This window comes from Scaptodrosophila lebanonensis, unplaced genomic scaffold (assembly GCF_003285725.1).
Source record: "Scaptodrosophila lebanonensis strain 11010-0011.00,11010-0021.00 unplaced genomic scaffold, SlebRS2 tig00000053-arrow-pilon, whole genome shotgun sequence".
Lineage (NCBI taxonomy): Eukaryota > Metazoa > Arthropoda > Insecta > Diptera > Drosophilidae > Scaptodrosophila > Scaptodrosophila lebanonensis.
In genome coordinates this window covers 3,104,440-3,132,053 of record NW_022060548.1, presented here as the reverse complement: position 1 = coordinate 3,132,053, position 27,614 = coordinate 3,104,440, and the positions used below count along the sequence as shown (strand labels likewise).

The 27,614-nt window shown below is 37.9% G+C and overlaps 4 protein-coding genes across 4 annotated transcripts; 1 reads left to right on the top strand and 3 right to left on the bottom strand.

Annotated features, from left to right (window-relative positions):
- Positions 1–344: 344 nt before the first annotated feature.
- On the bottom strand, positions 345–3,516 carry LOC115623800 (solute carrier family 22 member 3). The gene is made up of 3 exons (XM_030518342.1): positions 2,835–3,516; positions 953–1,459; positions 345–841 (listed from the first exon to the last, which is right to left on the bottom strand). The coding sequence occupies exons 1-3, from the start codon at positions 3,514–3,516 to the stop codon at positions 345–347; spliced, it is 1,686 nt and encodes a 561-aa protein (XP_030374202.1).
- A 1,895-nt stretch (positions 3,517–5,411) lies between these two features.
- Positions 5,412–8,246, top strand: LOC115623797 (putative fatty acyl-CoA reductase CG5065; the record flags this gene model as incomplete). Its single annotated transcript, XM_030518338.1, has 8 exons — positions 5,412–5,478; positions 5,544–5,768; positions 5,831–5,898; positions 6,667–6,762; positions 6,824–7,278; positions 7,344–7,621; positions 7,905–8,115; positions 8,180–8,246. Coding segments are annotated over 8 exons (1,467 nt in total), but the record flags the coding sequence as incomplete, so codon positions are not given.
- A 47-nt stretch (positions 8,247–8,293) lies between these two features.
- LOC115623795 lies at positions 8,294–13,960 on the bottom strand. The gene is made up of 9 exons (XM_030518335.1): positions 13,938–13,960; positions 13,615–13,880; positions 11,902–13,492; positions 10,029–11,457; positions 9,336–9,977; positions 9,129–9,272; positions 8,774–9,054; positions 8,548–8,709; positions 8,294–8,483 (listed from the first exon to the last, which is right to left on the bottom strand). Exons 1-9 carry the CDS (start codon positions 13,958–13,960, stop codon positions 8,294–8,296), a joined length of 4,728 nt encoding a protein of 1,575 aa, XP_030374195.1.
- Positions 13,961–14,706: 746 nt separating this feature from the next.
- LOC115623961 (solute carrier family 22 member 7) lies at positions 14,707–22,412 on the bottom strand. The gene is made up of 5 exons (XM_030518528.1): positions 22,223–22,412; positions 17,165–18,010; positions 16,585–17,091; positions 16,376–16,519; positions 14,707–15,248 (listed from the first exon to the last, which is right to left on the bottom strand). The coding sequence occupies exons 2-5, from the start codon at positions 17,979–17,981 to the stop codon at positions 14,848–14,850; spliced, it is 1,869 nt and encodes a 622-aa protein (XP_030374388.1). The 5' UTR covers positions 17,982–18,010; positions 22,223–22,412; the 3' UTR covers positions 14,707–14,847.
- Between the last annotated feature and the right edge of the window lie 5,202 nt (positions 22,413–27,614).

The window sequence follows — 27,614 nt, the reverse complement described above, 5'->3', positions numbered from 1 at the left end:
GGTTGAGCAAAATAGAAGAAAACAAGCGGAGTCTGAAAATATGAAACTGTTACTATTTAACGTCGCATCAGTGTCTCTACGATGTACGAGTATGTAGATAAATATATATATATATAGCATACTTATTAGGTTGTTATAGAGCTTAGACTGGGACCCCCAATTGGTTAGTCATAGCTGACGATAAGCTGTTCGTAGACTTGTTGGAGGTACGAAGAAAGTGGATAGATATGAAGAGCAAGTTAGTGACTCAGCACGATTTTATTATGAAACTAATCACATTTCTAGCTCAGTAGTCAGTAACTTATTATTATGTATTTGGAGCGTAACTTAGACTATGCCATCATTTATATGTGTGTATCGGAGCTATAGCAGTCACTGCCAGCGCGCTGCCCAGTCAATTGTTTCACCTGCCGCTCCTCCCGAGGCCGCGTCACCAAAAAACACGTGCAGATGCCACCCACAATGAGTAGAGTACAGAAAATGCTGAGAGGCACTGCCACATGCCATTGCCTGAGCAGCGTAAGAAAAGCGGCAGAGAGCATCCAGAGACGCGACCATGTGATCAGTGAGAACTCAAAAGTAGCGCCCAGTTTTGAAGGCACCAGCTCCTCCAGACTACCCAAAAGCATTGCCTGGGCCGAAGAAACTGCAATTGTGGGCAGGGATGAGAGCAGCAGCCAAGAGAGTTGGACATAAGGTGCTGGCAGATGCGCATTCAGCCAACACAGGCAGCCCAGGCAGCCGGCCAAAATGCTTAAGCCGCCGGCCCATTTCCATTTGTGGGAGCTGCGCTTAAAGCTCAGATTTAAGGCCAAAACACAGCCCAGTAGCTCGGAAAGACCTGTAAATAGGTGAAAAAACAAAAACAATGTTTAAGTGTAAGGCAAGAAAATAGTTTGAAAATTATTTGAAAAGATAGAATTTGGAGAGTTAGATATTAATTAATAGCTACCTATGGCTAGCATATTTGCCGTCATATTCTTCCGTCCAAAGGCGCGTATATTTAACAACAGACCCATGTGACTTATGAAGAACATGGCGAGTGCCACGTGTGCCGCAAATGTCTGCAGCTTGGCGCCCCTCCCTTGCCACAGGCTCAGCCAACCCGGTGGCGGATCAGCGAGTTGCAAATGTGCTTGCAACTGATGGAGTTGCTCATGAAAATCGGCGGGTATCTTAAAGCAACGATCATTAACGTGCGCGGCCTGCAACACCAGATTGCCGACCTGCTCCAGTGTCTCCGGATATCTGGAGTGCTGCAACAGCCACCTCGGCGACTCGGGCGTGTATGGCAACAGAATAAGTAACACAAATAGAGGCAGGGTGATATAAAGATAAACTTGACGCCAATTGGAAGCCAAGGAGGCCATTGCAGGCAACAGCAACAGAGCCAATGAGCAGTAACTATCGTAGAGCAGCAGAGCGATTAAGCGATGCCGCCCAGCTATAATGTCGCCAACTGAAATGAAAGTAAGGAATGAAAAACATAAAAAATTAAAGAGGTTGAATAAAAAAATATTGATTTTTTGGTATATGGAAATGAAAATGTTTAGAAATTCAAAACGAATTGTGGAAATATAATATATAAATATATAATAATTAGATTTTTAATTTTTTTAAATGGTTTCAAAAAAAAAAAACATTTCTAAATTTTTTAAATATACAAAGGAAGATTTAGAAATAGCTTGAATGATGAACAACGGCAATAAGTGAGTTGGATTGAGTTGAGTTTGCTATCAAAAGTATTACAGACAAATTTTTTGAACGTTCGTTCCACACACACCACAAAAGTATTCAAAACAATCAACCACAACTTGAATCCTAAAAATGAAATAAATTAATTAAAAAAGAAAAGGTTAAAGCTAAAGCACCAACTTTTTAAGCTTAATCGGTTCCCCAAAAGCATTCACGATTAACATTTTACAGGTAATTTTTTAAACCTATTCAGCAAACAGACAGATATGAGTAATATTTTAATTTACTTTGAGTATTTCTTGATATATGTAAACATTTATTTCTGCTAAGTTTACATAGAATTAGTATTACGACATTTTTGCCAATAAATTGAAGTAAATTTATTTAAACTGTCTAGACATATATAAGTGATAATTCATTTACGTTGATTGAGTATTTGCTGATATATGTAAACCTTTAAATTTCCGTAGAATTTGTATTTTTATTAGCGACATTTTTGTTAAACAAGTTTATTAAGACGCCCTAAAAAATATACATATATTTAAATAAATTCAAGTAAACATATTTAAACTTTCATGATCAATCGGTTTTTAATTAATACAAAACATATGTCAAGCTAATCCTTACATGAAGCTACGGTCAGACATGCAAACAATTTGTACAGAAATAACAAGTAAGAAGAACTTCTCTTCACGAAATGTAAATCCCAAGGAAGTATCTTTCTGAAGACAACTTGTTTTTACTATACTCGTAGAACAGTAATTGATCTTGAACGAAAAAATATTATATTCATAACACTTGGATGCTAATAAACTGTTGCAGATGATAAACAATTTATTAACTCTATTAAGCTTGTTTCTATTCCAAAAAACAATTTGTTTTTACAAATTTTTCTTTCAAAATCAACAAACTCTAACCGGAGATATTCACATCTTGGTAAAGACACTTAATTAAAAATAATTTAATAACTTCTTGAAAACGTTCTGAAAAATATAAAATTGCTCCCTTATTTTTATTTTTAGATTTTACGATCTGTTTCCCTAGGAAATATGTAATGTAAGCTATTGTGATTTTTTCGTATATCTGATATTATCCTTAAGACATCAAAACCAATTGAAGTAAATTAATGAAAAACTCACCAACAATTCGTCCAGCAGCTCCCATTAACGCACAGCAGACGCCGGAGAGACAACGGAGGGCGCAATGCTGACTAAAATCCTGTATCAAATAGGCCATGATTAGACCCAATGCGATCAAAGAACCAACGCCCAGGCCATAGACAGTGCGCGGACTGAGCACTCGCAGGAGTTTAGTGGACGCAATGCCACCGACGAGTAAGCCAAAGAGATGCCAATACTGGGACCAGGCTACAAAGATGTCTCCCAGACAGGCGAGATCGAACTCCATGAGGAGGGAGTGGAAGGACTGAGCATATTGAAATTTATGGCAATGATGCATGACGTAGTTGCGGCCAGGATGGGAGACTAAAACAAAACACTGATCCCCACTAATGCTGCTATTCACGCCATACGCTCTGGCATCGCAGCTAAACTCCTTTCGAGGATAAATTTCCGGGGCTGTGAACAGAATATTGGCCATGAACCATGCAATGGGTATTTTGCATAACAGAATGATGAGAACGCCACGAAGCTGCCATATTCCGAAATCCCCCAGTATATGGTGAACTATGTCCTTGGGGACTGTCTCAGTCTGCCGCACATCCTCCGTGGATGCCGCGGGATGGGTAAGGATGTGCCAATGTGAGTTCGGTATCGGAGATAGGCGTCTCGTTTTGGGCTTGAAGCCTTGATTCTGCATCATGTCTCAGTTATCGATAGATACATATGTACATATAGAATTTTGTAGCGACGTCTTAATAGTTTCAATCCTCCAGCATGACTGCGACTTCGCTTGGGGCTTACTCAAGCAGGTAAACATAATGCCGTACCACTTTACGATATCGTCGTTAATCAAATTGGCGCTTCTATTGTTCGATTTTGTACAAATATGTGCATATATGTATATACATATAGCGTACTTGTGTTCCTAAACGATTGTGTAAATAGCGGCTTGTTTGTATGTATGTGTCTGGCACGAGTTGTTTTTAAAGCTCAGATTACCAATTTATTTCTTTATTTCCATGTGACATTCCTATTTCATAATAGTTTCCTTTTAAATTTATTCATATTTATTATTTCTCTAATGCTAATTTGTTATTCTCTCAAGCAGCTTCATTTAAAACTAACTTGAAGGATTTTTAAAAAGCAATAAACTTTCAATGAATGACAAATATTTAAAATTTAAGGTAAAACCTGGTTGTGAAACGAAATTTTAAAACAAATTGTTGGTAAAGACACTAATTCTCCAGCATTTTCCACACATTCGTATAAATAAAAAAGATGAAAGTAAAGAATTTTCCAATTAAAAAATAAATTAAATTAAATTAAAAAAGTAAAGTAAAGTTATTATAAATTACTTGCAAAAGGTAAACAGTTCCTAAAGATTGGCTTCAACCAGTTGTGAATTGTAAGAAGATTTGAAGAATTTCTGAATTAAATCTTAAAATATTGTCAACTGCAAATCCTTATATGTAATTTTTGTTATATTTGTTGTGTAATGTGAAATATCTTAATTATTTAAATCACAACTTCATTTTAGAAAGCTCAAGCTTAGTTACAAACCGCTAAAGATTGTGTTTATAAGGGGGAAATTCTTATACATTCCATACTTTGATATATCCAAGCTAGATACCTAAAATTGTTCAATAACTATTATAATCTAAGTATGTAGTAATTATAGATTTAGAATTTGTGCTGGGCTTTAATGTTATTTGTGTACCCAGTAGAGCCTGTGCGGTTTCTTGATTTTCAATTTCCAATCTAGAAAAGCTTCGGTTCTGCAGCTCAGTAGAGCTATCCTCGTTGGGCAATGATTCGATATGCGTATCAATATCCTTGGCGCACAGTGCTAAGCATCATCTTGTGGTTGATTTTGTAGAGGCGCTTGGGACCCAGTCCTGTCAAAATTCACGATTTGGCTTGGGTGGGATGATTGCTAAATTACATCAATGGCGTTACAAAATGTGCGGTCTGTCTTGGAATTATGTTAACCATGACGCTTTTTATTAAATTGGACAACTCTTAGTTAGTGCTGATAATATTAGAGGTGAAATTCCCAGTCAACGTATATTTAAGGCGCTGAAGACAACGGGGAACCCAGAAATAATGTGTTGCGAATTTTCATGTAATAATTTGATGGTTTGTTGATTTTTGAAGTAAACACCGTAGACTTTACTGCCTCGTTTCCTATATATTAAGCAGACCGTTGCTGCGGACTAGAAATTGCAATTTCTTGAATGAACTTCACAACAATATCAACAATCGGAGTAGTCGGAAAGTGATGTAAGATCTGGCAATAGCGGTTACGTGTCTGGTGTGGTGGTGTTTACTCGCACGTTATCGGACGACTTCATTCAAAAGCGAATTTGCAGCAAAGTGCAACAAGCGGCCGCAGAAAGCATGAAAACTTGTTTTCCCAGGAGCGAGGCGAAGCCGCTTTTCACTTTTCCACATTGGCGAACCATCATAAGTTGTTGCCCAGTTGAGTAAACGCGAAGCGAACTGGTTTGTGGCATGCGTGGAAAGGTGTGGACCTCAGTTGCATTTATGGCGCCAAAGCGGCAACAACGGTGAACTACTTTTTGCAAACACATTGGAAGATTTCAAATTGCTGAGATGGAACAAAAGCCGAATATCTACGACGATGCTGTGGTGTTTATAACAGGTATTGCCAAACCCAAAAACCCATTCCTCTCCAATATTATAAGTTTCTAAACAAATTCTTCGTAGGCGCCACAGGTTTTGTGGGCAAGGCATTGCTGGAGAAATTGCTCTGGAGTTTTCCACAAATTAATCGCATTTATATGCTCATACGGCCCAAGGCGGGTATTGGCGTTCGGGAGCGTTTCGAAAGCTTTCTGCTGAATGGCATATTCGAGCGTTTGCGAGCAAGTTATCCGGAACGGCTAAATAAAATTTCCTACCTTGCGGGTAACATAGAGGATGACAACTTTGGTGAGTTACCCGTTAGTGGCATACCAATAAAAAATAGTAACTAATGGCCATCTGCTGGACAGGTTTAAATGAGCTGGACAGAGCTGAGCTATGTGCTGAGGTGAACATTATTTTCCACAGCGCGGCAACGGTAAGTAGCATTAAAATATTAGAGTACTACTAAATAGTAAGGGAATAGGCAACAGAACCAAGACAAACAACAAAATTAGAGAAAGTATTGGATTTTGCAAAAAGGCCTACTCTTAAGAATGTGCTGGAAAAATCTGTGAAATCTGTACTTGGGCAGAGTTCTTATTTGATTATTGAACATAAATAATGCTACGGATAGGCGTCTTACCTTAAAATAAAAATACAAAAATTTAATTGATTTTTTTATAAAAACTGTGGAAACGATCTATTCTAGGTGTTTTAAATAACAATACAGATCTTTATTAGTGCCCCCACGAAAAAGCATTAGCAAGACGCCTACTGAAACGGTCAAGAAAAAGAAGAAGAATAGTGGGGGCTGAAAAGGTCACATCCTATTAACCTTCCCAATAGATGTATAAAAATTATAAATGTTAAAAAAAATATTAGTGCCTTCAAATATATTTAAGCAGACGATACTGATTATTCTTTTAAGTGGACTGTAATTCAAGATTATTTTCTGCTATTATTCGCCAGTATTATTTCTGTGGGTCACCACATCTTTTGTCAGCTCATAAAGCATACATGAAGAAGTACTCAAACCATAGGGTAGTAATTACAATGGCTGAAGACCTCCTTTATACCATAGAGTAATACATTTTCGATTCTCTAAATATTATTCCTGGTGGGTTATCATGACTATTTTTACAGGGCAGTAACTTAGACCCCTCTTAATACCCTACAATAACGTAATTATTTCGTCAAATGACAGGTGCGTTTTAATGAGTGCTTGAAAGTGGCAGCGCGCGTCAATTCCGTGGCTACTTACAATTTGCTGGAGCTCTGCAAACAAATGACGCGCTTAAAGGTAACCACAATTCAATCACTGTATTCAATTACTTCAATTACATTAATTATGTTGTCCGCAGAGCTTCCTGTATGTGTCGACTGCGTATTGCAATCCAGGTCGTAAATATGTCGACGAGCGCATTTATCCCACACTGCCGCCTGTAAATTGGATGCAATTTTTGACCTGCACTCGCAAAATACCCGACGATTACTTAAATCGTTTGGCCGACTATATTACGGGTCCGCATGTGAACACCTACACGTTTACCAAATCCATAGCCGAACAGATTGTGAACGCCTACAAGGATCTGCTGCCCATAGTCATTGTGCGTCCCTCGATTGTGACAGCAGCCTATCGGGAGCCGTATCCCGGTTGGATTGACAATATACAGGCGATTAGTGGCATTATGATGGAAATCGGCAAAGGTGGCATCAGCAGTATTTTGGGCGACGGCCGCTTAATATGTGATATAATCCCCGTCGATTTTGTTGTGAATGCCATGATCATGATGGCCCAAAAGGCTGTGGTGGGCCGGTATGTGAAAGATCCTAGTTGTAGAAATGTAATCGTATGTATATAGCTTTTCGAATTCTTTGCAGCATTAGCATTTGTAATGCCACTTCGGGCGTGACAAATCCCATTAGCTGGCAACGTTTGGGCAATCTGACTATGAAATGGTCGCGTATCTATCCCACAAAGCGTATGATTATGTTTCCCAATTTCAAATATCGTCGAGGTGCTCTGAGACACGAGTTGGCGGTTTGGATGCTACATTTTGGGCCTGCGATTTTGATGGACCTGCGAACGTTGCTTTTGGGCCAGAAGAAACGTTTGGTGACCCCGATCGCCAAGAAATTTCGACAGGCATGTCTAGCAGGTGCGTCATTATCCATTACACTATATTTGAAGAGATTGCAACTTAGGCAATTGGTTCTGTATTTTATTCAAGAGATTCATTTGAGTTACTTCAATACTATAATCTAAAATTTGCTGAAATTATCATTTTCCAAAACTTTTTAAATTGATTCATTAGGTTGAATATATGTTCTTGAAGAATTGGAATCAAATTTTATTAAAAAATACCTTTCATTTGGCTTCTTTGTCAATTCGAAGTTTTTTGAAAATGCTATTCCTTTCTAACCACCAATCTTAATTTTCAGGAAGCTTTTTCTCGCTGAACGAATGGATATTCCAGAACAGCAGTCGCTACTACTTTCAAGAGCTCATTGAGAATGGCACCTTTCCCATGCTGTACTGGAATTTGGATGAGCTTAACTACGATGACTATGTGCGGCGTCACATGATCGGCATTAACAAATATTTGCATCGTGAAAACTTTAATGTGGATGCAAATAAAATCCAAGTGACAAAGTAAGCAATATCGGCAAGTCTTTCGCGTATTGTCCCCTTTCATGTATTGACTCTTCGCTTTCAGAACCTACTGGCTTTGGATATTCCTGCACCTAATTTCCTATATGCTGCTGATTTATGTGCTGATTTAGCGCTTTACATGTATTTACAAAAGTCACAAATAAATAGCAATTAATATTTATGGATTATTTGGCACCGAGCTAAGTATATGTTCCGGCACAGGAGGATGGCATTGGGGCAATGGTGGACCCAACGTAGGATAGGTGCGCAGGCGTAAAAGCTCCAATATGGTTTGTAATTCCAGGACCTGCACATAATGGCGCCGCACCTTGTCCAGAGCCTGACGATGTCTTATGATTTGCGCCATGCTAGAAATTGAATACATTTTAGGTTAGGATACTGTAGATTTTTATTACTTATAGGACTATATACCGTTCATCTCGTTCGCGATCGCGTCGCTCCTCCATCATGGTATCACGCAGCGAACCCTTAAAGCACACCTCCACCTGAAATCGTTCGATTTTGGAATCGATCGCATGGCTATCTCGTTTCATGTCCAGCGTATTCGCTTTGCAAATATCGATCTTGGCATTACTTTGTTGGGTAAATGTGGATGATAATAGATCTATTGAATGAGGCATTTAGGCATTAAACTTACACGCGTTCGATGTGCTTCTTGAAGGCCGATATTTTCTGTTCTATCACACGTTCTATGGCACCAGCTGCCATAAACTTCTGACGCTCGGCCTTAACTTTGTTCCAGTTGCGTAGGATGTTGAGAAATTCAATGGTGACCTTGCAATGCTCTATGGCATCAAGCATGTACTTCAAATATGCGATGTTGGCCTTATAGAGCTTGTGCTCCCATTCCTTGAAGATGACCTGACGCCTAAAGACGGCCACTCGTTGCATGGCTTTGATCTTCTTGTCGCCAGCTTCCTAAGGTTCGAGATAAAAATTAGTCGCCTGCAAATATAAATTTGCCCAGAACTAGATGTCTGAGTTATACCCACCTTTATCATACGATTCACACCATTGATATCGTCCACATGCATGAGAACACTATTGGCGAGTGCTTTGGGACTTCTCATGACAGAGACCTCTACTTGACCCAACGATAGCGTCAACTGCAGCGTTCTATTTCGCATAACCTCCAGCTGTAAATGAGAATAGTTAGAGATAGAAAAGATCCGATCTATCGATAGTAAAAATTTACTCACATATTGCTGTGTTGCGTCCTCCAAGTGCTTTTGAGTCAAAAGCTTTGCATCCTTTAGTCCGGCGATGTCCTTGGTGATGTTATTCAAATATCCCTGGCAGTCTACCATCTGATATCCCAGACCCTTCAATTTCAGCTCGCTTTCGACTTTTTGGCGTCGCAGCTTGATGAATGCCTCCCAATTTTTGGTGTCAACTTGTTGCGGACAATTCTTGGGCTGATCGATGTCATCGATAAGAGCCAGAAACTCGAGCACTTCCGCTGGCAATGGGAATGTCATGCGCTGCTGGTGTTTGCCGCTCAACTTATGGGCCGTCTCCATACAGATGAGAGCCGAGGGGAAGAGTTTGGCAGGCAGTTTGGGGCGCTTCTTGAAGAGCTTGGTCATCTCGTGTGTGGCATGGGGAACAGTGTTTAGAAAATTGTTGCGAAATTGTCGCTCCACGGCACGATCTCTGGTCTGTTGGGTGTCCATGCGAATGCGAGTGTCCGCCAGCCCGCGTTCCCAGAACTCCAGCAGCTGGTTGTACTTAGTGATATACTGGTTTAACTTTTCCACATCGTTGTAGAACAGATTTATGCGCTTGCGCAGTTCGACGCGCTGGAAGTTAATGCGCTTCAGATTCAGACTTCGTAAGCGCTCCTGTTTAATGGCGAAGTCATACTTCAGCTTGAGTAACATGAGCTCGGCTACACGCTTGTTCAGCTTCAGGATTTGCTGGGTTTTCAGCTCCAGGGTTTTGGCTTCGTTTTCGTGCAAAATTTTTAGGTATTTGCGGCGATCTTCGCCCAATTGGCGGACAGCCTCCTCGTAGGCGCGAAACATCTTCTGATCCTCCAGATTGTATTCATGCGGCTGTTTCTTCACCATGAACTCTGGCAAGGGTATATCCTTCTTTATTTCCTCCTCCCACAGCTTCTCTATGACACCATCCATCATGATGATCAGAGCTCGGGCCCAAAACTCTATGGACCAGAGCAGTAGACGGCCTCGTTTCCCACCCAGATCAATCGTCTTCTTTCTACGTCGGTTGACGGCCTTGATTTCCGAATCATCCACCTCCATAATGCATTTGATGGCCTCGTCTTTGGCCAGCTGGGGCACTGATAGTGCGGGGGGATCGAACATGTCCATTTGTAAGAGACGGAGCATTATATTCATGTTATCATAAATCTTATAGAGGACAGAATTAGTGTTCAGGACACTGTCAATGGTCTCCTGTTTCATTTGTTGTGCCTCGTGAAACAGTTTATTGAACTCTTGCTTCAGTGGCAGATTCAAGTAGTGACGATACTTGCAGGCAACATTGTAGATTTGATTGGATGTGACTAGATTCTTATCTTGGAGCCGAAAGATTGGCGCCATAATGTGTTCATAGACGCTGTCGCCTTCCACCACAAATGGTTTCATTTCCTTGAATCCCTTCTTTTGTTCGTCCTCCTCTTCTTCACCTTCGTCATCGAAATCGGTAGGTGGCGGTCCATGTTGTGGAGGGCCTATTTCCTCTAGTTCCATATCCGACATAATAGACATGCGCATATGATCCTCGAGGTCATAGAATCGGTATTTGTCCAATAGCTCCATATTCGGCTTACGTAGCAAGGCAAAGCTTTCGAAATTGGCATCGGCAAATATGGAACGTACCTTGTAGTTGATGCTACTGGCCATCGCAGTCACCAATCGCATGATCCAGTCACGTATACGGGACTGATCCTTGATCGCAAGTTCCAGCGATTCCCGCTCCAGGCCGCACAATTTGTGGGCCTCATCGGTGATTGCGTCCAACCATTCGTAGTTGAAGCAGAACTTTTTGAAAATACCCTGAGACTTGCCAGTCACTTCCATGTCATAGTCTATCAGAGCCGTCACCTTGGCTGCGAATTCCGCAATCATGGTGAAGACACGCTCGCGCTTCATAAAATCCGCCTGAGTGAACTCGACTTCCTTGACCATCGTCTTAGTGGCGAGCGGAATGACAGTTAAGATAACTTCATTCGCTTGTTCAATAATATTCACACCCTCTTGCGGTAAAGGCAATTCCTTATTTTCCCGCACATTATCGGCCAGAGATGGTAAACGCATGACACGCAAGTGCCGGCCGGGTAGGTGAACCACAAGATATCTATTAATAGTTGGGAATAGAATGTTAAAGGGTGACAAGTCTAACTCTGGTATTGCCTGTTCCCACCTCTCTCTTTGCCTTAGTCCTTCAATTTAAATGAATCAATCAATATGGTAGCTAAATGATTGTGTAAAGCATAAATACATAAAATTGATCAAGAGATGCTTTTGGACCAATTGATCCCGTGGCAGTTATATGTTTATGTTTAATAAACTTGATCTTCCTTTGGATAAGACAACTCTCTATAGCTAAATCGATGTCCCAGTAGTAATGTTTCAAACGTTTTAAGTTTTTATGCGGATGGAGGGAAGGCAGGACGGATGGACAAACTGTTGATCTGCTAATTATATTTCGTCGAAATATCTTTCATGCCTAAACATTTTATTATTAATTGAGATTAACGGACTTTTTATAAGTCCCAATCATTCCCCCAACCATACTCACTTGGAGTTGTATATCTCTCGGGCCCTTAGCACATTTATTGGCGCGAAAAGTACTTTTAGGAAGCGTGATATCATGAACGGTTTCCGGGAGCGTTTGTGGGTACGAAAATGTATAATAATGCCGTCGACGCCCCAACTCAACAAATTCTTGGTCATGCCCAGGCCCGTAATATACCCGAAGTGGGGCGTTTTAATGGTGGCCAGCAGGTGCAATTCGTTGTGATCGGTCAGTATCAGGTGATCGAAGGCGGTGCTCTCCGCAATGGCGCCAAAAAATTCGATCTGCACCCAACGTCCAGTGGGCAAGGGCAAGTACGTGAAGGCATAGGTGTGGGGCAGAATATATTCGCGTCGGCGCAGACGATTATCTCGAGTCCATTGATAGAGCCACAGCTCCTCGGCATGGCCCGGCTTCTTGATGTGCTTGTCCCGGGCGATGAACACCATGAGACGATTGCCCTCGAGCAGGCGATAAGAATGTACGAATACGTGCTTCACTATTTGATCGTCCTGAAACGAATATAAGTGTGACATTTTGGCAGGCCGATACTCCACGGACACTATATGGAAGATCTTCAATTCGTCCTTAAAGACCACACAACTGTCGAAGTATGCCAGGGAAAGAATGGCCGGTGTATCGCATTGAAGATCAAAGACAATGCTGCCCTGACTGGCTCGTTCGTACTGCAACAGAATGAGGCGCGCGTCAAAGGTGCTCACCACCACGTAGGGCATTACATGATGTGCGTACATATAGCTGGTTCGGGGTATATGAATATCGCTTGCAATGATATTCCGCATCAGATCCAATATAGAGACTCCATCGTCGTGCAGCAGCACAATGCATTCCTCCTTCAGGCCGTGCATCTGACGAAACAGTTTGATGGGAACACCGGTCTTCACCACCTGCTCGAGTCGCCCCTCCGTCTCCGTCACGTGCACATGATAAATGCTGCCCAACTCTCTCTCGGCATAGAGCTCTCCATTCGAGTTGCTCACGAACATATTGATATTAGAGATGAGCTCATCAATTTTCCACTCGATGGCAAATTGTCCTGTCCTCCGTTTCAGATAATAGGCAGTACTGCTATTATAGAGTAGAAATCCCATCTTGTGTGCAGTCAGACCATGGGCTCGGGGATGTTGATCCAACTCCTCAAACTCGGCTGATGCGGGCGCCCAGCGCTGCTTTATTAGAAAGCAGGCGATATCGATTTGGGAGAAGACCCCAAAGTCATTGACCACGTACAGTCCGTTGTCATCGCCGAAGGTCATGAAGTGTTGGGCAGATTTTATATAATTATTTCCCAGTTCCACCTCTGATATTTTATGCAGGAACGACATCTTCTCCAAGAAGCACATTTCATAGCACGCCAGACTCAAATGTTCCCTATTGAATTGCACAATGGTGGGAAAATTGTTGTTCGACAGAACAAAGGAGCGCCTAAGTACCATAATGTATGTTTCCTGCTTGACCAGAACCATGCCAGTCCGATAATTGAAGACACATATCGGATAGTTTGGATGACCGCCAATGGCAACAAGCAAATCATATTCGGAGAAGCTTATATCATGATAGTTAAGCAGAGAAGCTGGGAAACAAAGATTAATTAAAGACCTTATGAAAATGTAAATATTTTTATGGAATTATGTAAAGAATTGCTAATATTTTAGTATCTAGAGAGTGGTAAGTGGTTCTTCGCATGCTACTCACGTGAAAGGGTGTTGAATTTAGTAAAATCGGGATATTTGTAGACATGTATCTGTGGATGGAGAACGCTCTCAGCGAAGGCGAAAAGTGGAAAACGATAATGACCGGCAAATGCGGATATATAGACACCGGTTGCCACAGTCTCAGCCTTGAAATAACTTGTCGCATTCGTTTGCAGATTAATGAACTTGACGACATTTCCTTGTCGTAGACACAGGACATCTGGCCCGACATTGCACAAAGTCTTACTTTCCCACGTGTTAACCCAACTGAGTAGCAAGAAAAATGAATTGCAATGCCATCTGATGCGATTATGGAAAACTTACGATACTGTTGAGCTGATATTCATGATGCCTTTTAAGATATTTTCCAAAAATGTACTTTTCTCTCTTTTTTTACTCGTAAATAGCAATAATTCAGTTGTGCTTTTTGTTTGCTGGAATTAACAACAAGTTCTAGCGAAAGGTTGCTATGGTGAGAGAAGCTAACTAAACATTTTCGGTGTATAGAGTTGGAAAATGAAAAACATACAAGCAATGAAAATTAAAAAAAAAAAAATTGTTAAAAATTGAATAAATATAATTGGAAATAATAAGAAACACACTCAAATCAAAGCACAAGAAAAATGTATAGACTTTTAATTGTTTTTGATCGCAAACAACTGGTAAAAGTTTATATTAGTTTGAGAGCGAAAGCTTACTTAAGAATAAATTTAAAAAAAATAGTGGTTGGAAATAATAAATTTTATATTATATGAAGTAATATTAAGATCTTTCAGTTTATACCTAAGAGTCAATACATCTGACATTTGTCTATCGATTTCCACTGAATTCCAACTATATTGTTGTTATTTTTGTCAAATTTATTTATTAATGAATTATATATTTAAGGAAATGCAGTCGATATATTACTCAACACTGTGTAAACAAAGAAATCTTATCAAACCCAATATTTAGTCCTTTTGCGGCATATACAATTGTCTTAAAAAATGCTGAAATTCTAGAACAATGGAATTCTCAAAATGCCCAGTTTTTCCATTGAACTTTTCAATATTATTATTAAAACAACTTGTGGCTTTAACAGAAAGTAAAACAATTCTTTTCGAACATATTGAGTACTTTATTATAATGCCTCACAGGGGTATCTGAAATTTGCAGCTGCACTTAAACTAATCACAGAGAATGGTCTTTTATGAACCGAACCAAAGCTATATCTCAAAGTTGTACTTTGAGTCATTCACAAACGCGTATTATGAACATCCGATTCGATTGTCCAGACGGGCGCATTCAATGGCGACTGCTCCTTTTTATTATTACACAGCTCTGCTTGGGTGGACACTGGGGCTACGTGAGTCCTTGGCGTTAGCAGCAGGCACGTGCAGATGCCGCCAATAATGCTAAAGATACAATATGAGGTCAAGGAGAGGGCCGTGTCGATTTTCTTCAGTACATTGAAAAAGGGTGCCGAGAGCAGCCAGACACGAGCCCAGGTGACAACGGACAGGACAAAGGGTAGCTTCTTGTTGGCCGGCACTAGTTCGTTCATGCATGCTAGGATCATGGACTGAGCGCAGGAGACAGCCGACTTGGATATCGTCGCCAGGATCATCCAGAGTGTGACGGCCAGCTCAGCATTTACTGCAAGGCAGAAGAAAATTTTATCATATTGGGGAAGATTATATAAACTACACTATATTCTTTACTATTCTAAATATTAAAGAGAAGATAAGCTATGATGATTGAAAAAATATATATGTACATATAAAAAAAAGGAAAAATCCCAATAATATGTAGTATTAAAAGTTATAATAGGTCTTAATTTATGAAAATAGCTAGGCACATTCTTTTCAGATTACTCGTATATATTTTGTTGTTGATTTGTTAACAATGCCACTGTTTCTATTTAACAGATTCAACATTATGCAACCAAATTAAACTGTCAGATAGGTAGTAGGTTACTTGTTTAATAATAATACAATTTTGTAATAAAAAAATTAATTTCAATATAAGCTCTTTTATTAAGCCATAATTTTTAAAAAGGTTCATAGAGTCTTAAAAGATGACCTGATTTAACGGAGTTTCGAAGTCAGACGCAGTGTAAAAAACTATTTGAAAAGATATTATAAAATTATAAGAAACTGTTTGAAATAAATTATGAAAGTGTGATAAACCGTTTGTAAAGCGTCAAATAAAATGTAAGAAACTATTTGGATAAAGTAAAGTTGTAATTAAAGGCCAGTGTTTTTGTATTGGTTCCCCCATACATATTCATATTTGGCATATTTTGTAAATAATTGGTAAATTCTTAAACTCATATAAATTTATTTGAATCCGTGCATTTATGTAAATAAACAAATAAAGGGAGAACCGACAAAAAATGTTTTCAATTTAAGTTTAATTTTGTGAAATTTTTATTCCTTTTTACTCCACTTGGGAGCTTAGGGCTTCTACAAGAACTTTCAATTTTACAATTTTATGACAGTTTATTTATTTATTATTATTATTTCCTAGTGTGACAAGAAAATTCTTATAAATTACTGCACTAGTCACAAAAACAAACAATTTTAATAGAAAAACATTTAAGACGATTTGATTACCTACTTAACCTATTTTAAATTTTGGGATTATTTAAGGTATTTAATGTAAAGTTTAATTTAATTTTAAAATAATATACTAACAAGACTTTCGAAAGTAGATTTATTTATTCTATGCTATCTTCTATTTCTATAAATTTTAAAATTATTTTATAATACTGTAAAACTTACGAGATTTGGAGCCTGAGATCAGCCAACCCAGACAGCCGAGCAGGCCCGCAATGATATTGAAGCCTCCCGCCCATTGCCATTTCCATTTATTGTGTTGCAGCGTAAAATGTAGGGCCAGAAAGCAGCCAATGATTTCCGAGAAACCTGCAGATTAGTGCAAATTTTTCAAATAATATTGAGAAACATTTGCTCCCTTCAATACAACCTACCCATGGCAATGGAATTGGGCACAACATACTCGCGCCCAAAGGAGCGAATATTCAGCAGCATGCCCATGAAGTTGATGATGAAGCAGGCGAGGGCCACGTGAGCGGCGATCATGTGCGTCTTGGCCCGCTTTCCACTCCACAGTTGGCGCCAAGCAGCCGCTGGAGGCTGTGCCTTAAGCCTCTCACTTAACCGCTGTAGTTGCTGATTGAAATCGGGCGGTATTTTGAAGGATCGATCATTGATCTCAGCGCCTTCGCGCACAATTCGCTCCACAAAGTCAATGGAATGGTGGTCGATGGCATTTTTGAGGAGCCAACGCGGCGAATCTGGGGTCCAGTAGAGCAACAAAATGAGCAGAACTGTGGGGAACGTAATGCCCAAATAGATGAAGGTCCAGCTGCTGAAGAATGATGCCAGGCCAGGCAATAAAATAACACCAATCGACCAGAAGGTGTCATAGAGAATAATAGCGCCAATCCGATGCATGCCCGCCGTTATGTCCACAACTGAAGAGAGGTACATATGTACAAGTATACATATAAATAATCGATTACAACCCACAATTGTTTTAACACTCACATATAGTTTGTCCGGCCGTGAACATAATGGCACAACAGACCGCAGAGAGACAGCGAAAGGCGCAGTGGAGACTAAAGTCGCGCGCATATCCTGTGACCACTCCACACAGAATCTGGGCCACAGCACCCACACAATAAGTAGAGCGCGGACTTATGGTGCGCATCATCCAAGTGGCCGTCAGTCCGCCGACAAGGACGCCAAACAGATGCCAATACTGGGTCCAGGCAATGAAGATATCGCGCAGACAAACCAAATCGAATTGCATGATAAGCGAGTCGAAGCTGGACATATAATTGAAATGCTCGCATTCGCTGCGACTGCCCGAGGACGCATCTATTACAAAGCACTGATTGGAAGTGACACTGAGGTTGGCGGAACTGCTGCCATACTGGCTGATGTCACAGCTATATTCCGTGCCCGGATACAGTTCGGGAGCCGTAAACATTATGCAGGCCATGAACCAGGAGGCGGGTATTTTGCATAGAAATATGATGAGGATGGTACGCAGCTGCCAAATGCCAAAGTTTCCCACAACATCTCCAATGATATCGCTTGTTGGTGCAGCAGCTGTTGTTGTTGTTGATGTTGTAGTTGTTGCAGTTGTTGTTGTTGTTGTTGTTGCTGGTATTGCTGCTGTTAGCGATGCATTCCATGGGCCGTCATTTTCGTTGATGGGCGTCGGTGGGGGCGTAGCGCCGTAAATGTGCGAGATTTTGCGCTTCGATAATTGGGGGCTTGGCGTTGGCGTTATCGCCAAATTGTTGCAATGCCCGCCCAGTGTTGTTGATGTTGTTGCTGTTGCTGAGTGGTTAACCATGTTGACGCATGTTGTGATTGGCTTGGGCTCTGGGGAAATAGAATTGAAAAAAAGAGCATAGTCAGTGAGCAGTTAAAGCGAAGCTAACTCCCAAATGCCACAAAAATCAGCACACATTTGAAAAAGAGGAGGAGGAGGATTCGCATATAGTTTTCCAGAGTGTATAGCTTGTTTTTTGCTAAGAAACTATGACGATTGGACAAGGTTTAACCTTACTAGTTAGGCTGGGTTGCAGAAATTTATACTTCGCTTCTCATTTTTCCTCATTTGGGAGTTGAAAATTTGTACTTAAAAGCAAAATAAATAAAAATTATTGGGCCACATACTAATTACCAAAAAGATTAACGTTTTCATCTACACATCTGTAATAGAACTGATTGGTACAACAAAGTTGATTTCAATAAAATGGCGATAGTGGAGAAAGGGTATTTAGGAGCCGAACTCAATTCCATGAAATGAAATGTATTTTCATAAAAATGTATATTTCTTCTGAATTTATTTAAGCAATTTATTGGGCCCGCAATTTGTTCAACCCTTTTTAAAAACATTTCACCAAACCATTAGCATATTGGAAATTGAAAGCAAAACCATTCATGTTGATAGTCAGTATTTGTTATTGTTGTTAATACTGTTATGCTGAAGCACATTCAATACATTTGTATAAATAAATAAACGTGGACAGTGTAAACATTTGGGGACTGCCACTCAATTGATATCAATTGAAGGCATTTACAGCTAAAATCTGATGACAACGGCATTGAATGTCAAGCAAAATTCTTCAAATGCCCAACGGAATAGCAGAACACATACATATATGAGTATATGTTGGCTTTTATACAGCAAGTTGTGCTGCCGTCAATAAAAGGGAGAAAGTGACGCCTAACTCCAGCAGCTTATCAATTTGATTTCAAGGCTAATCATAAAGTTCTTTACATGTGTGTTTGCCTGGCCCTGGCACAGATAAAGTTTAAAAGCATTTATTATATTTGTTGAAGAAATAAAACGAATCAATACCTGAATTAAAAGCCATAATCAATGAGGAAGAAAAAATATATTGACGTTTCTAGTTTTATTTTTTATAATGTAGACTGAATGTCGATTTCCTCTTTTTCTTTTGTTAGGTTCATAACAATTCAAGTCATAAATTATATCTATAAAAAATTGCTGGCAGTCTTATCGACAGCTTGGATTGTATCTTGAAAGGCAGAAGTATTGTATTACAGTTCACTTTATAGCGGAGATACTACAATCGCTCTCCAAACTGTGTCAAGTTGCGAAACCGTCAAAAAGATGTGCTCGTACATTAATTGAGATAAAGAGAAAGGATGTATTTGCCATTAGAAAGGCAATGGAAGGGGCTCTAAAGCTACCAATTGCGAACAGCATATCATCATTTTGTGGAGAGAGATATTTGCAGGCGTTCACAAAAGAATCCTGGCGAGCAGGGAGGCACTAGATAAGGTATGCGCAGACAATACGGATTCCCATACACCGGGGCATCTCAAAAGCAAGGAATCCATAATACCATGAATAATGGTTTCCATAAGCACTCTTCATATTGTCAAGAAAGAGGTAGCATTCTAAGCTGATCTCCAATGCCTGACAACAGGCACCGGACTAACCTAACCTAATCTAATCTATATTATACCTCAGTTAGGTTTTTATTTACAAGTATAACTAATCCATATTTAAGAATAAGTTTAGTCTACTTTTATAGACGGGTTCTACCCTTTAAGTTTATGAAACAATGAAGAAAGCTTAATAATGGGAAATGTTAAAAAAAAACTGGGTTTTCATTAGTAAATTGAATTCTTGATACATAAGCAGATAGTTGTAAAAATAAGTAATAAATATAAAATAATCAACTGCTTTTAATTCTGAAAATGCACTTCTGACTTTTTTCCACTTTCTCTTCTTCCCTAAAAAGTACAACACGCAACGTTCCACCAAATCATGCATTGGGGAATTTATTTATTATAATTATCGTACACATTGAAAATAATAGCATATTTATTTTTATATTTAAATGCAATTTGAAAATGAATTGAAAATCAACAAAACACAACGCAATTCAATATTCTAATCACATATCAAGAGCACAAAGTGAAGGAATTCATTTATTTATGATTTTTGAAATGGAATCAAAATGAATTACTTTTTGTGTCAATCCTAAAGAATCTGCGGTTTTATGGCATAACTTTTTCAATCGATTGGAAAAGAAATTCTAACCACACATTTTTCAGTTTTTCATCTTTTTTGCGCACCAGAATGTTTACTAATTTTCTGTTCATATTGACAATTCCTTTTTGTTTTAACCAAGTTACGACAGTGCTAATAAGTGTTGTGAAGTCCTCTCCAACCCCAACCCATCGCTAGGTGTTAATTCTACATAGTCGGCATAGTTCAGCTGCCACGGAAAATCAACAAGCCAGACGCATTACTCCAGACCTGTCAAACGACATTTCGGGCGTGCAAATTTGTACGTTATTTAATACCAAGTATGAAAAGTCAGGGTGCTAATTGTATGGGCGACAATATTGGTTGTATTCGATGGAAGGCAGAACTGGTCACTTACTATATAGTCGATACATATTTATTTGAATTTGGGGCCGGACATGACGGATTGGTGCTAAGAGGCGGGTCGTGCAATAAGTTGAATGACTTGTTTTGTGATTTTCCGCAGGTGTAAATTAGCTATCGCGGACTTTATAAAATCGTAACTATAGCAAAGATAGCACAAAAGCTGCAAAAATACACGTGGCTTCATTGTTTGTGCAATAAAAAAATGTTGCACTTACAGAAAAATAAGAACCCTACGCACTTAAAGTATACAAATGCAATAAATTCTTCTCCTTTGTTATAGATTTGAAGTAAACCTATAGGGAAACATGATTTATTGTCTGTCAACTACAAAATAGGTTACTCTTAGATAACAACGCTCAGCAAAAACTGTTCGGCAAAGGTAAACAGCGAGGACCATGCACTGGTCCTGCCTTTCCACATATAACAATTAAAAACAATAAATATTGCTGAAATTATGTATTTTTTAAGGCGAATTCTATCACTAAATAAATAATTTCATTAGGGAAAAATCTCTAATACAATAAAAAAACAATATTTGCTGAATTTCTGTCTACTATTTATATACTTTTTTCATTAAAAGACTCTTACCTATTTATTAAAAGTTTTTGTTTTAAGTAAGAACTTCAATTATATCTTCAACTTGAAACTGTTTCTTGCATTACTTTTGGTAGAAAGCCGGCCTATTTAACTTTTTAACGGTTTCATTAAAAATTGTGACTTATACTTAGTAATAAAGTACATAAATAATTACTTAACTCGAGCTCTTACTGCCTTTGTAGTTTATCACTTCATTTCATCAGCGTTCTTTAAAAATATTGTTCTATGTTTATGGCTAAGGAAATATAGAAGGTAAGCAATTAGTTTTTACTGAGTCTTCAATCATGGTTTTGGTATGCGAATAGCCCGAATTGAAATTTTCAAGTCTTAATTTATTTAAGAAATCACTTTTGCATCAAAAACTCTTATCAATTAGCAATGCTGATAGCAACATTTTTTGAAGCTTTAGCGCCGAACTCCTCAGAATTGCTAAGAATACTATAATAATAATAATGTAATAATAATAATATACTACTATTACCATTTTGTAATAATTTGGAAAAAATGAAAACATAGTAATTGTTTTCATTGTTAGAGATACACAGAGTTCTGCTCATTTGGTTATCTACTGTGGTGGTTGAATTAATTTCCTATAAACTTTAATTTTTTAATTTATTTTACTTGTTTTCTGTTCATTTCATTTTCCATTTATTATTTTTAAATGGCCTCAACTATGTAATATACAGTCTTTGAAATTAGTAGTCCCTTCCTTTTAATTTATACATTTAAGCGGAATATTTATAATATACATTCTACATATACTTTCTCAATGTATATCCCCATTTAGTCCAAATGCTTTATTTTCTGATACTAAAAAGTTGTAAATATGCGAATTAAAAATTAAATTTGGAAGTGTAAAATATATCTAAACTATAAAATTTCACACTTTTTTTTAAGTTTACGAAATATGTGCTCATACATCGTTAATATATTTCGCATTTTAATTTGTAATCATGCACTTTAAAAATAATTGTTCAAGCCATTACAATTAGCGGCTCAGATGTATAGCCTCCATTTTAATTACAGTATATTCTTAATATATTATAAGTATAAGGTCTTACTTTTTGCAAAGAATTTCCTTTCTATTAAAACTAATATTCGGTTGGGGGACTATTCGTTTTGATATATTTTCACAGCAATTGTTCTTGATTTATTTTTTATTGCATACTAATTAATTTAAATGAATTGAATTGTTGAACAATAAACAACATGCCATGTGGCTTGCAACTCGCACGGCCCGTTGCCTTTGCTGCCGAACCGGGGCACGCGTCTCGACCGATTGAGAATCGAATGGGAACTGAGGCTATTGGCGATTGGGGCCCCGCCTAGCAGACTATGTTGAAAAACTCGCGGCAACTCGTCGCGTTAATTTTCTTAATGAATTTGCACATATAATAAAAAAAACTTATTAATTGACTGACAATCGCTCAGCTTCCATATTTTTTTATAGACAATTAGAACATAAGCTTTTGCTTCTTTTCTTCGGTTTTGATTACACTAGGCAACAGAAAATTTTGTTTAGAAATTACAAAATTTGAGAACGAGCTATAAAGGATTATTAGATTTAGATAAATCTAAATTTGCTGGATATCTGATTTATTGCTTTATTTATTACTTTTTTGCGTTGGAGAGGGGAAAAAAGGCTTGTGGGAATTTCATCGAAATAAAGATAAACTAGTCATTTCTTCGACTAAGAAAAGTACGTATTCGAAGTTTGGTGACTATAGCAGTATTATTATACCCTGTACCCAAAGGGTACAAGGGTATATTAGTTTTGTGCGAGTTCACATGGAACACACAGAAGGAGGCTTGGTAGACCCCACAAAGTATATATATTCTTGATCAGCATGACAAGCCGAGTCGATATAGCCATGTCCGTCTGTCCGTCTGTCTGTCCGTCTGTCTGTCTGTATGAACGCAAGGATCTCCGAAAGTATAAGAGCTAGAATAACCAAACTTGGTATACAGATTCTCCTGAGACCGAGAAAGGACGAGTTTGTTCATTTTTTCTGATCCACCCCCCCACTCCCCTTCTATTAACGATTTTCTATAACTCCCGTAATTCTTGGAATTTTGAACTAAAATGGTAGTCACATTAGGTTAGTAATTATATATCCGTATACCAAGTTTCATTATGATAGAATGATCGGAAAGAAAGTTATAGCCATATAACCAGGCCCAATGCACACATACATACATATGTACAAGTACACCAACACGAATAGACACGATTCTGATGTAAATGTAAATGTATGTATGCATGCATGGAATATTTTATATTTAATTTAGTTAATTAATTAAATTAATTTAGTTAATAAATTAAATGTAATTAATTAATTAATTTAATTTAATTAATTTAATTACTTTTTTGTGGGGTGGTACAGGGTATTTAAGAGTTGAGCCTGCTCGACTTTAGCATTCCTTTCTTGTTTTTGTTTGTCTTTGTACAGACGGGTACATCCAGAAGGACCCGTGTTGTTATGATGATCACAAGGATATACACCTAATTCTGTTTTTATACGGTTTGAAAATTAAATATTAAACACGATTTAAATTAGCATATGATCAATGTCTTTTTTTACACGACTTTTTCTGTAACTGATCTAGGAGTATGAGTATGAGTATGTACTTTGTTGCTTTTAACACATTTGGGTTTTATAAAAAACTGTTCTATTACATGGTAGTCCTTTTTTGGAATTGAAATATTTCCCACTTTCTAATTCAGTATTTCTTTAAAAAGTTTGCAATATGTACTGGATTTTATATTGTACTTATTTTTATACCCTGTACCCGTAGGGTAAAAAGGGTATATTAGGTTTGTGCAAAGTATGTAACATACAGAAGGAAGCATCTCCGACCCCATAAAGTATATATATTCTTGATCAGCATGACGAGAGAAATCGATCTAGACATGTCCGTCCGTCTGTCCGTCTGTCCGTCCGTCTGGATGAACGCGAGGATCTCAGAAACTATAAAAGCTAGAATAACCAAAGTTGGCATCCAGATTCTCCTAGGCCCGAGTAAGGACGAGTTTATTTTATTTTTTGGAATTTTCCCCCCCTTCCCCCGCTACAGAATTTCGTCAATAGCGTCCACATTTCAAATGCTACCTAAACCAAACTTTGCACACATAATTTATATATAATTGTCTACTGTTGTATAAAATTTTATTCAATTCGGTCAATTCTAAGAAAAGTTATTAGCGAAACAAATTCTCGCCAGTACAACCCCCACAAACTGCAGCAACAAGTTCGCTCTTCTTCTTCCTCTTTTTATACCCTGTACCCGTAGGGTAAAAAGGGTATATTAGGTTTGTGCAAAGTATGTAACATACAGAAGGAAGCATCTCCGGCCCCATAAAGTATATATATTCTTGATCAGCATGACGAGAGAAATCGATCTAGACATGTCCGTCCGTCTGTCCGTCTGTCCGTCCGTCTGGATGAACGCAAGGATCTCAGAAACTATAAAAGCTGGAATAACCAAAGTTGGCATCCAGATTCTCCTAGGTCCGAGTAAGGACGAGTTTATTTTATTTTTTGGAATTTTCCCCCCCTTCCCCCGCTACAGAATTTCGTCAATAGCATCCACATTTAAAATGCTACCTAAACCAAACTTTGCACACATAATTTATATATAATTGTCTATTGTTGTTCAAAATTTTATTCAATTCGGTCAATTCTAAGAAAAGTTATTAGCAAAACAAATTTTCGTCAGTACAACCCCCACAAACTGCAGCAACAAGTTCGCTCTTCTTCTTCATCTTTTTGCTGCTGCTATGGGCGCATATAACTCAGTGACGCAAGTTAACCTGGGTACAGGGTATTACACTGTCGGGCTTGCTCGACTGTAGCGTTCTCTCTTGTTTTGCTGCTGCTATGGGCGCATATAACTCAGTGACGGAAGTTTACCTGGGTACAGGGTATTACACTGTCGGGCTTGCTCGACTGTAGCGTTCTCTCTTGTTTTTATTTGTCCAATTTATTTAAATAGGGTACCACAACAAAGCTTTCGTAAACCTTTGTTGTCTAGTGTGATTATCGCCTGCATCGCATGTCTTGACTCACATTCCCTATTTACATTGTCTTCAGTTACATTTAACACTTACCGATTGCCTAGCCTTTCAAGTTCGGGACCTAGGAATTTGTTTTCCTACGCTTCACTTCCAGTTCCGTCTTGTTTGCGCTTTTAATATTTAATTTAATTGAATGCAGTGTGACTCAGCAATCAATAAACTACTTAGTTTTATTGCCGACACCACTTGCGGCTATTCCCTTTTTGTTTCCCTTCTTTTTTATTATCGTAATATGTTTCGACTTATCAGTTATCTGTTTGATACTTGGCAGCGCATTACTTTTCTTTTAATTGCATTAATGGCTTGTAATTGTAATTAAAAGGCACATTATCAGCACTTCAATTACTGAGACATATAGGCGACTGGTTGAACGTCTCTCTTTTATGTTAATTTCCCTTTCTTTAGTAAATAACGTATACGTTTTATTTTTGATCGCGCAAGGCTTATTTTCGATTCGGATCTTTATTTATGTTTTCTTATTTTATTTAATGACGCATCGCTTTGTTTTGTAGTCTAATGGCCCACATATGTCGTTGCAGCCAAGTACTGCAATGCAAATGCACAAATTCAAAGAAGTAATTAATCGAATGACAGATTAAAATATAAATCAGAAAGAAATGTGTCTCATTTAAATGAATGTACTATGTATAATCAACAAATTGCTTGAAGTAAACATAAAATGAGAAACTTTTGTAAAGTGTTCAGAAAGTAAACATTTCACAATATTTATGAAAAATAAATGATAATATAAAACAAAAAAAGTGTAAATTAATATGAATAGCAAGCAAATATTTAACACAAATTGATGTTGAAATTAATTGATTGGTTTTTAGCCAAAAAACTTTAAATGATAATTAATATGTTCCCTTTATTAACTTTTTGTTCTTTAATATTACTTTGGAATATTCTGTAAGCTCTGAAAGAGTTCCTTCACATTTGTTATTATAAGCAATAAATGTGATCGCCTTTGATTTCTTTTCATAACAATTGTTATTGTGATTTCTTTCTCTAGTAAATATTTATTGCATAATTTTTATAGCCTGTACCCAAAGGGTGAAAGGGTATATTAGTTTTGTGCGTGGTGAAAAATGTAACAGGCAAAAAGTGGCGTGGCAGACCCCACAAATTATATATATTCTTGATCGCGATTTTCTACAACTCTCCTAAGTCTTGGAATTTTGGCATCAAATTTGGTTGCACACTGGTTATTTAAGAGTTGAGCCCTTTCGACTCTATCATTCCTTTCTTGTTTTTTTTTTTACATTTCTTAAACTCTGTATTTTACATTTCGGATTTGTCACACCTTCCCATATTCTGCTAATTCGCGAATTTCTGTATCATTGCTGTACCACTTCGATTAGTTAAGCAATGCTAAGTGAATGCATAAACATTAGGCCGAAATTAATTGAAATGTGAGCCATAAATTGATTTACTTTCATTAGCATTGGATTATCGCAACACTGATGATCACATAAGACACTTTGAGCCACTTGCCTCAATTTCACAAGAAAAGTGACCTGATTTGTAATGCAATATTATTGCAATCATTCTGATATAGTCCATTATCAAATGCAGTGGAATCGGCGACTCACAGGCAAGGTTTTTAGAATTGTGCGGGCTTAGTCAAAAAATGCATGGGCTAATAGGTATGTAATAATACAATTGTTGTCATTTACTGATTAATATATCATATAGCTGTAATCTGTGCGCTATAAAGGCTTATTTATCAGTCTCAGACAGCTATCGGAATGATAATCTTGTCAGACAATTGTTTGTACTCTGCTTATATGTCGATAAGCGTTAAATGGCAGCGCAAATAAGGCAGTAATGTAATTTTGTTCCTATTTGTAAAAAAAAAAGATTATTTATTTTTATGTAGTATAATGTGTATACGCCAGAGTGCATGAAATAAAATTTATAAATGGCTTCAGATTTTGTTTCAGTTGATTTTATGCAGTGTCGGGGAACTGCAGCATACTTTTAGGCGGCCGTCTAATTTTATTAGCAAGGGAAAAACTGAGCAGAATTCAAATGATTTAAAAGGTACTTGCCAGCTCAATCCATTTAATCAAACAACAAACTATTTGATTTTCAATTGAAGTTATTTATAAATAATAATTTGTTATAAAGTGATTTTCTTCAATAAACAACATAATAGCTATATAGTATGCAGTGTAACATCCGGTCAAGCCGATTATACCTCAGTAAAATAATTATATGTGACAAACTATTTTTGCTGTATTCTGCGTATTAGGTAACGGCACTTTATTTTTGAGAATGCAGTCTGTTTTGTTTATCTCTTCTTATGTATACACAACTATCATTTCCTTGTTCTCTGCATATTTGGTTTACCGTTAAAAAGTACCCGTGCCTTTGGT

Excerpts from the sequence above, each read along its gene's own strand:
- LOC115623800 (XM_030518342.1), bottom strand. The coding sequence starts at position 3,516 with ATGATGCAGAATCAAGGCTTCAAGCCCAAAACGAGACGCCTATCTCCG. Across the intron at positions 1,460-2,834 it reads AGCTGCTGGACGAATTGTTG|TTGGCGACATTATAGCTGGG; the intron begins GTGAGTTTTTCA and ends CTTTCATTTCAG. Across the intron at positions 842-952 it reads GGCAAATATGCTAGCCATAG|GTCTTTCCGAGCTACTGGGC; the intron begins GTAGCTATTAAT and ends ACCTATTTACAG.
- LOC115623795 (XM_030518335.1), bottom strand. The coding sequence starts at position 13,960 with ATGAATATCAGCTCAACAGTATC. Across the intron at positions 11,458-11,901 it reads CGAGAGATATACAACTCCAA|ATATCTTGTGGTTCACCTAC; the intron begins GTGAGTATGGTT and ends AACTATTAATAG. Across the intron at positions 9,978-10,028 it reads TCCTGAAGCTGAACAAGCGT|GAGCGCTTACGAAGTCTGAA; the intron begins GTAGCCGAGCTC and ends GCCATTAAACAG.
- LOC115623961 (XM_030518528.1), bottom strand. The coding sequence starts at position 17,981 with ATGGTTAACCACTCAGCAACAGCAACAACATCAACAACACTGGGCGGG. Across the intron at positions 16,520-16,584 it reads GCCCAATTCCATTGCCATGG|GTTTCTCGGAAATCATTGGC; the intron begins GTAGGTTGTATT and ends ACTAATCTGCAG. Across the intron at positions 15,249-16,375 it reads GATCTCAGGCTCCAAATCTC|TAAATGCTGAGCTGGCCGTC; the intron begins GTAAGTTTTACA and ends TCTGCCTTGCAG.